An 8686-nucleotide genomic window follows, 5' to 3' on the forward strand; every position below is an offset into this window, starting at 1 on the left:
TCCCGACAAGCAGCCAGAAGACGACGATGCTTCTTCACACACGTACGAAGAAGCCGAGGCGGTGAGATGTCGCGCAGCGTACACGTCAGCAGGTAACCAGCGCTTTTAAATCCGTCTTTTACAGTGGATATTTTTTACAGGAAGACTATAGTCTTGTATCTTGCTATTGCTACCCTGGATGCAAGACTAGTATCGGGCCGTTAGCCCCTTTCCTTCGGCAGCCAAGAGCCCTTCCCCCGCCTATCTAAATTACCGCTACGGGGGAGTTGAGCGCCAGACTCCCCCGTAGCGGTAATTTACACCAGCGGGCGAAGGGCTCCTGCGGCCCGGAAAACGAGTTCTGGCTTCCAGGGTATGCTATTGCATACTTTTGTATCAGTATAGCCGGTATAATCTTCGGCGTAACACACCAGCTTCGCAAGCACGCGGCGCGGCAGCAGCTAGCTACATTACACCGAACGACTTGTTACACCCAATTTCTGTCTGCACATTTAATTGCAGGAGTTGTTTAAAGCTTTCTAGTGACGATGCCCCTGCGCTTGGTGGCAAAGAGTTCCAGTCTACAATAGTTCTTGGAAAATACGAGTTTTTGAACACTTCAATTCTTAATTGATAATTGTTTGAAGGCATGGCTGTTTCTTGTTCTTTCTGGGCTGATATCAGATACTTAGTGGTGGTTGGCACGTCCACCATTTTATAATATTAGTCATTTATTACATCATGCATAGTCTGGACATTTTTCTGCCTTCCAGCAGCACCCACTGTAAGTTTCGTTTCATTTCGGTTACATGGCAATTACAAGCCAGTCAAAAAATTGATTCAAAGTCTAAAAATGCTACAATTCACCAGTCTTACAGGTTCATAATACGCTCAAGTATTACTTTTTCGGTAGTACATAAATCATGTGAATAAGGATGTCAATGGACCTATCATATTATTACATTGTACGTCACAGTTTGTTTACCGCAATGAATGCCGGTTAATCGACGTTTATATTGTACAGGGGTGCGTAGCGCGGTGTGTGTTTGTGTAGCGCTAGCCTAATATAATGCTTTTTTACAGTTACTGTACTACTTTTGTCTAATGTCTTAACTAAATCACCCGTTACGGCATGTAATGCTGTGTCAACAAAACTAGACCCAGCAAAAATCAAACATACCTGACTTTCAAATTCGCAAACTTGATCTTTATTCTATAACTGACCGTTCTAGAATGTTCTTTAGAACAGGTAACAAACTGTGACGTAATAATGTGATAGGTCCATTGCACAAAGAATATAACTTATTTTCATAATGAATGGGGAAAATAAGACACCAAGAAACAGTTACTCAAGCAACTGGATATGATTTTGAAAACGTCAGACGTTTCAGCTAGTATCCACTAGCTTTCGTCAGTGACTGAGAGACCAGAGGGGAAAGCAGGTTTATAAGTACAACCTGTTGATTGATATGCAAATAAAGTGAAGACAAATTTTTGGAAGTCGAAAAAGGAACAAAAGTCAGACAAGTCAAGACAAAATGATGCAAATTAGTCTGAAAGCTCCTGTTATACAGAACAGGAGCATAAGTGTTGTCTGTCCTCGGGGCTGGGAGTGCCAAATCCCAAGTGCCGGAAAGATCGACTCGTAGCCCCCCTTCCCTGTTGAGGGTGGGGTTGTACATTCTTTCACATATTGCCTCTTTAACACCCCGTTCCCACCAGCGTGTTTCGCGGTCTAAGATATCCGTGGACTCGAGTTTGAAAGAGTGACCCTGGTTGTGTTGTAGGTGGTGGAAAATAGCTGAGGAGTAGCCGTTGGCACTAGGTCGGCAATGTTCTTTGTATCTTACTTTGAGCGGTCGACTTGTCTCTCCGATGTAGGTGTTGTTACAATTGGGCTCCTCACATTTGAGTCTGAGGAGCCCAATTGTAACAACACCTACATTATAGAGTCAACAGACAATAACCAAAATTCTATCGGAAGCCGGCTGGAAACCTCCGTTGACTGATATAATGAGATTTCCCGGCGTACTTTTCTTGGCGGAGTTGTAGCCCTTCGGTCTGAGGGTGTCCGCCGGATCTAAAATCGTGAAAAAAAACTCCGGTCCTAGACTTAAAGCGATATCATTATCATATTCATCCATGCTGAACCACAATCGATACATCCGGGAACTTTTGATTATGCAATGCTCAAATACTTCAAGTCAACATTAACATTTTTGGGGAAAACAATAGGAGACAAGCACACTAATAAGCTGATTATTGAGAACTTACTTGCTTTACTTTGTTTGACCTGTGGCTTGAAAACTATAATATCAGGATGTCTAATGCAGTGAGCTGCCAGTTTTATCGATACTTTTTGTTTTGATTTTCTCAACTTATTTGTATGTAAATATCAATTGAACAGATAATTAGATTACGCCACTTATGGAAAAGATAATCAGATTACACCGTTATATTTCATCGTCAATGTTTTCGCATAAATGAGAGGCGATATTAAATAAAGGACACCGAGAAGGCCAATGGTTGGTAACATCTCAAAGAACACAAAATAGTACGATTTTTTCTGATCGCCCCCGAAATTAGGTCTGTAACGTAATTTTCTTGGTCAAAACATAGACACCAATGGGGGTAGCGTGGCGTATTCTGGGATAGTTTTGAGGGTATTTCGAGAGTTTGTCCCGGATTCGATGCATTTTAAGACTTGTGCGCATAATGGACATTTTATTGTATACTGTAAAGTAATTAAGGGTTAATGACCCGCCCCGAGGTGTCACTCGGTGGCTTTATTCGGTGGTTATAGCAACTGACAAGGCTTTATCACACCATTTTCACCGAGAAAGGGCGGGCCATTAACGCTATTATCATATAGCCTATCAAAACTTACAGAGTGAAGACTGACACATTTCTGTATACACATACAAAGTTAAACTATAACAAACCGTTACAGCCACTTCTCTATCTTCCCGTCTGCTAGCCACTGTTCCTGTGCATCTTTCCCCGATTCCAAGTAGCCACATATTGAGTCTAAATCAGTTCTTCTATGACAAATTATGACACAGCATTGTCTATTGTATGTCCTTTAGTGTGATCTTTTTTACCTGTTCTACTCGTATCAGAGTTCACATGAGTTCACCGGAACTTTGGAACAGAACGGTTTACGAGCTATTTTTTTTTAAAACCTTTTCGCTCTTTCCCATTCAGAATTGTAAGTCACAGTAGCCCCTCGTTGTTGTTTTGGTTTGCATCAAATTTTAAATTCGGTCGCACAGGCTCACTTCTCCGTCTCGATAATCGTTGCTCTCCGATGGGCGGTAACGGCAGTGAACCTTAATCAGACACTTTTATGCACCGGCAAGATTGAATGATGAATCCACAACCAGACATTCGGTATTTTCGTTAATCACTTAGTGCATCTTGTAGCCTGTTTTTAACACCATACCTACGTGTGTGTCACTCTCCCAACCATTGAGATATCGCGGGAAAATTGCGTCTTCAACATCGCTCCTGATTTCACCGTGCCCTGCGTATTCTGTTCTAAACGAAACCTTAATCCGACGCCATGCAACAGTGTAGCTGTTTGCCTGTAATTTTGCTATTCACAACAACATTTTTTCTCCATCCCTTTGTCAAACAACAGACACTTATACTAGTTATAATCGACATCAAAAGTAACAGTCGGTAGGCCGGTGCGGTGCACCGTTGGCAGCGCTACAGATCAGTATCACGTGGCTTGGGACTATTGAATTTTCCAAGAAGGGGACCACATTCGAATCAGTTACGGCGGGGCATTTCGTTCCAAGAAATATTTGAATATGGAATAATTGAGGAATTTTACGATAATTTTACCATACAGAAAGCTTTATTCTGCACTATTCCGAAGTATTCGTCACTAATTTTGACGATATACAAGTGTTGCGATCATTTGCCACATCCACGTACGGACTAGTGGTATCGTCTTCAACAACAACAACAATTCAAAATGGCGGTTTTGTTCGATTAGCGGCTGAATGACCGTAACAAACTCGCTCTGTGCTTAAAAAGAAGGACACTTCTAGGCAAGTGGTTTGTCAGCAACAGACACTTTATTAATTTTTTTTTTATTCGCTGTGACGTTGAATGTATAGCATGAGGATGTAAAGGAGAAATTGTCGATGTTTTGACCACTGTCCTTCCGGAAGCTTCCTCCCACGACATGCCAACCAGTGCAAAACAGGCTGAAAAAATCCATGACCTCGTCTCCACAACATGTTGACTTCGTTAGCTCACTGTTTCAAGTTTTTATGCTGTATACCTTATTGAGTTTGTAAAGCAATTAAAATATTTAGCATGTCAGTACTAGTGCTAGATCCTAACAGACAGAGGAGTGTTGAAAAGTGTCGGATTAAGGTTGCGTCGGATTAAGGTTCACTGCCGTTAAATCGAATTTTTGATAAACTACGCCGAGCTAACTTTTCCGTGGTCCGGTCAGGTTACAGCAGGCAAGGTGGCCCCATTCAATAAGTGTCTTCCGCTGACACCCGGCGCTCGAGAATTTAGTATTCTCCTAAAATTTTGTGAACTCTTGAAAATGGTAAACACGTGCGCGGCGCTCCGTCGCCAGGCCGTTACTTCACATGTTGTCACATTAGTCATCCGTTAGTGTATTTGAGTGATGCGATGTTGTGACCGCGCGTTCCCCGCGATCGGAAAATGTTTTAGTGATCCGGTCTATAAAGAGGCGACATTTCCTTTTGTATTTGTTCCTTTTTTTCGCTAACTAAAATCCATCGCGAACTCTTTATTTACACCGTTTCGTGAAATTTAGTCGTCCCAAACATAGAGGCATTTTCAATATTCTATTTCTCAGTCGTTGAAAATGTACCGACAGGCACATGAATGTACTGAAAACATCAGTATTAGTTCGTTGGTTATTTGCTCAGAAATGACTCTAAAATGCACCAGAGAGACTCTCAATTTTAAAAATTTTCTGGGGGAAGCCGCCCAAACCCCCCACGAGAGGGGGGCTCCCCCCCCCCGCGCAGCGCTGACGCGCAGCGCTTACGTCAGGTGGTGCGCCCTCCCCGTTCACAAATTTCTGGATCCGCGGATGTCGGTATTCCAATTGTGGTTATTTTTGGCCAAAATAACAGTGCAAGCTTCCATTTGAAGTCATCTGAGGTCATTTGGATGTTTCAATACAGAAATGTACTTTCTAGTGGGGGTGGCGCGAAATATGTTTTCTTTCCTTTCGCTCAAAATTCATATGTATCGACATGGTCTTTATTGTGTTATGTATTGCTAGATAAATTAGTTGATGACAAGACGGTAAACATTCCTATTCAACAAGTAAACGTGCATGTTACAAATGTTAGCAAAAAAATCAACACCCCTACAAATGGTTTGCTCCAGGGTGTGCATTATTCTGCAACAAAGCACATTGTGAGAATAAAACACACTTGGGATGATTTTGCAATACTTGTATCATGCTAACTGTGACATTATGGTGTCATAATCAATATGGAATGGGGGCTTCTGATTGGTCAACGCCACCTGGCTATATGATAATATGTATTTTTCACTTCCTAAAATTAATGTCTGTTGGGATATAGCACTCCCTTCTGGACTTAAGTACTCCTGGATTGATTGTCATAGTGATATTTGGTATGGTGGTAGGTCTTGCAAAAAAGAAGGTCAATGTCAAATATGCGCCTCCTGGTGAATGCTCCGGGTAATGCATCATCGACCCACACAATTTCTGTATCTTATATGTCCTGGACATGATAGCTAGGGTCTTGCTTTTTTGGTGGCAGCTAGCTTTTATGTGAGGAAACGTAATATTAATGTAGATTTGGTCATTATGTCAGCTTGTTTTGGAAATGCGGTGGTGATTTGGGTGATTATTTCAGTCCATACTATAGGAATGGAATTAAATATTGTTTTTCCTCTGTTTCCTCGTCTCCTCCTCCTCCTTCTTCTACTTTCATTTCGATGTATTCTATTTGAATGAATGAAAGAATGAATGAATGGTTCATTTCAGGGTTCATTTGATCATTTTGATCGGGTCAAAAGTACATCGCAGTCATAGGCTGAATTGTGTACTTTTTACATATTTAAAAACTCTTGTCATTAGTATCTTCACCGATTATCTTTTCTATTAAACAATATAAAAGTTAATCCCAAGAAACACTACCTTCAGACAGGCGGATATTTCGTAGTTTTGGGGTAGAGAGAGTGATTCCCTAATACCCGTAGAGTTTTCTTTCATTTATCTTAAATGCAGGCGTTTAAAATTGCTTTTGTTTTCATTTTCATACAAAAATTGTATACTTCTGGTATTTCTGGTTTCTGATAAGTGTTTTTTTACTAGACCGCACGTATCAGGGTGGGGCGAGCGGCCGCCTTGGTGTCTGTAGTTTCCTCCGCTCCAACCGCAGCTGCCTTGCCGCCGGCATCGCCGTGTTGCTGAGCCTTGTCTCTGTGGGACTCGCCCCTCTGACGTTCATCAACAAACAGGTAACAGCATTGTACCATAAAGCCTGTTCTATTTTATAATTATTGCCTTCGCAAAGAAGGTTATGTGTTCAGTTGCGTTTGTCTGTCTGTCTGTCCGTTTGTTTGTCTGTGAACAGCATAACTCAAGAAGCTTAATGTGGATTGTCATGAAACTTGGTATGTGGGTAGGTCTTGATGGGACCTAGAAATGATTAGATTTGGGTCCCCTGGAGACTTTGTTGGTACTGCAACAGAACGTCCGGTTTTGATATCTCGCGAACTAGATATGCTAGGGTCACGAATTTTGGTTGGTAGATAGCTCTTGGGGTAGGGTAGAAGTGACATGAGTTTGGGCCCCCTAAAAGCTTGTTCTGGAACTGCAGGAGCGTTTCTTGAAAAATCTCCGATGGTGGATAACTCAAGAATCGGTTAACGAATTGTCATGATTTTGGTATGTAGGTAGCTGTAGTGATGCTTGACATAATCAGATGACAATTATGTAAATCAGGCGCTAATTTGCATAATTAATTAGGAAATGCTATAAATCTGCTTCGTTCTATAATAGGACTATGAAAAATTTGTGACATGTAATTGAGAACGAGAAAAGCATCTGAGGTTATAGATTATGTAAATGAAGACCTAATTTACATAATTAATGGGAAATTGTTATAATTTCATAGTTGTAATTGCTGGTAATTTCATACTTGCCGCATTTGGCAGTTAAGTGAAGGTGAACATCAATGAAGATAATTTATTCACATTATGACCTCATTTGCATAATTTATGAGGAAGTGCTAGAATAGCCTATTTTGTTAAGATGAGGCTGTCATTTGGGTGGAGAATATGATCAACTGATGTAACCCATGCAAAATGACACTCTTATTTGCGAAATCAATTATTAAAATTGTATAATTCGACAACCGGACGGGTTCACATCATTTGGCGAAAGTATGAGATCATGGACCTCTATTGTCCATTCTGCTTTTAAAAGAGGATACAAAAAGGAATTTACTGCTGTTTTGCGTAAGTTTGTTTGTTACGTTCGGCATTCTGACGCACGTATATACGCTTGTAGGAAATATCTCAATTGTCGACGACTTTTGACGCCGTGAAATGCGACCAATACAATATGTCCACATCTGTGGACGCCTTGAAGCGTAACCAAGACGGCATGTCCTCTACTGTTGACGCCTTGAAGCGCGACCAAGACGGCATGTCCACCACTGTTGACGCCTTGAAGCGCGACCAAGACGGCATGTCCACCACTGTTGACGGCATGTCCACCACTGTTGACGCCTTGAAGCGCGACCAAGACGGCATGTCCACCACTGTTGACGCCTTGAAGCGCAACCAAGACGGCATGTCCACCACTGTTGACGGCATGTCCACCACTGTTGACGGCATGTCCACCACTGTTGACACTTTGAAACGCGACCTAGACAACGAACGCAGCCGAATCACCGCCTTGGAAAAGCGTCTTCACGAAATTGGTAAGAATTTAGGTAAATTGGTTTTCAGCTGTTATATTGGCTTTTTATGTCGGTCTATATATTTGCCACTATCATAATTTAAAATGGCAACTTGCAAAGGTTTTCATACACTTGTTTTGCACCCCCTTACTTGTATATTTCTTGTGGTGAAGCCAAATAGATAAATAAATAAAAAATAATAAAGACAGTTCATGCAGATACCGATACACATATTGATTTTTAGTTATCGATTACAACCTAGTAGACTTATTGTGGATGAATCACATATATATAGGATGCATGACATGATTTTTAACATGACTCATCCTTGCAGTCGAACCGCAGACCGCTATGCGCATCGGTTCTGCGCAGCTCTCTCTAAGATCTCGTTTAAATCTCGCGCTTCTTTTCCAAGGTAATGTGATCCGCGAGAGTTTGCTACTGTTTACCGTTTCGCTTGTAACTTCGCTTTGCGTAAATGTTTCCTTGCCATACGTTAATGTGAGATGTAAGAAGGGCCGGCGTCACGCTCAAGGTCGTAGATGTACATTACCGGTGGTGTTTGTTGGAGAAACGAGGTTTCAAAGTTGACCGTGTTTGATGGAGATGATTCCACTCGAGATAGGTACCCTTTAGTTTTTTTTGGGGTCGAAACCCGTTTACGTCCCTACTTTCTATCGTCGATTTGGTGTATTGTTTAATAAAGTATAGACCCTCCCTCCATCTATCGTGTGTTGTTTCTTTTGGGTATCCTGTAGTTGTTA

The 8686-nt window shown here is 41.5% G+C and overlaps 1 protein-coding gene across 1 annotated transcript in view; it reads left to right on the forward strand.

Moving 5' to 3' along the window:
* Positions 1-4: 4 nt before the first annotated feature.
* The window catches only part of LOC109484088, a gene marked incomplete at its 5' end in the record, with an annotated part of 11307 nt that continues 2625 nt past the window's right edge, over positions 5-8686 (forward strand). The window contains 3 exons of the mRNA XM_019787312.1: positions 5-92; positions 6329-6474; positions 7529-7897. Coding sequence (XP_019642871.1) covers positions 5-92; positions 6329-6474; positions 7529-7897 — 603 coding nt within the window. The remainder of the gene's footprint in view (positions 93-6328; positions 6475-7528; positions 7898-8686) is intronic.

This window comes from Branchiostoma belcheri, unplaced genomic scaffold, assembly GCF_001625305.1.
Source record: "Branchiostoma belcheri isolate BF01 breed outbred unplaced genomic scaffold, Haploidv18h27 scaffold685, whole genome shotgun sequence".
NCBI classification, from domain to species: domain Eukaryota; kingdom Metazoa; phylum Chordata; class Leptocardii; order Amphioxiformes; family Branchiostomatidae; genus Branchiostoma; species Branchiostoma belcheri.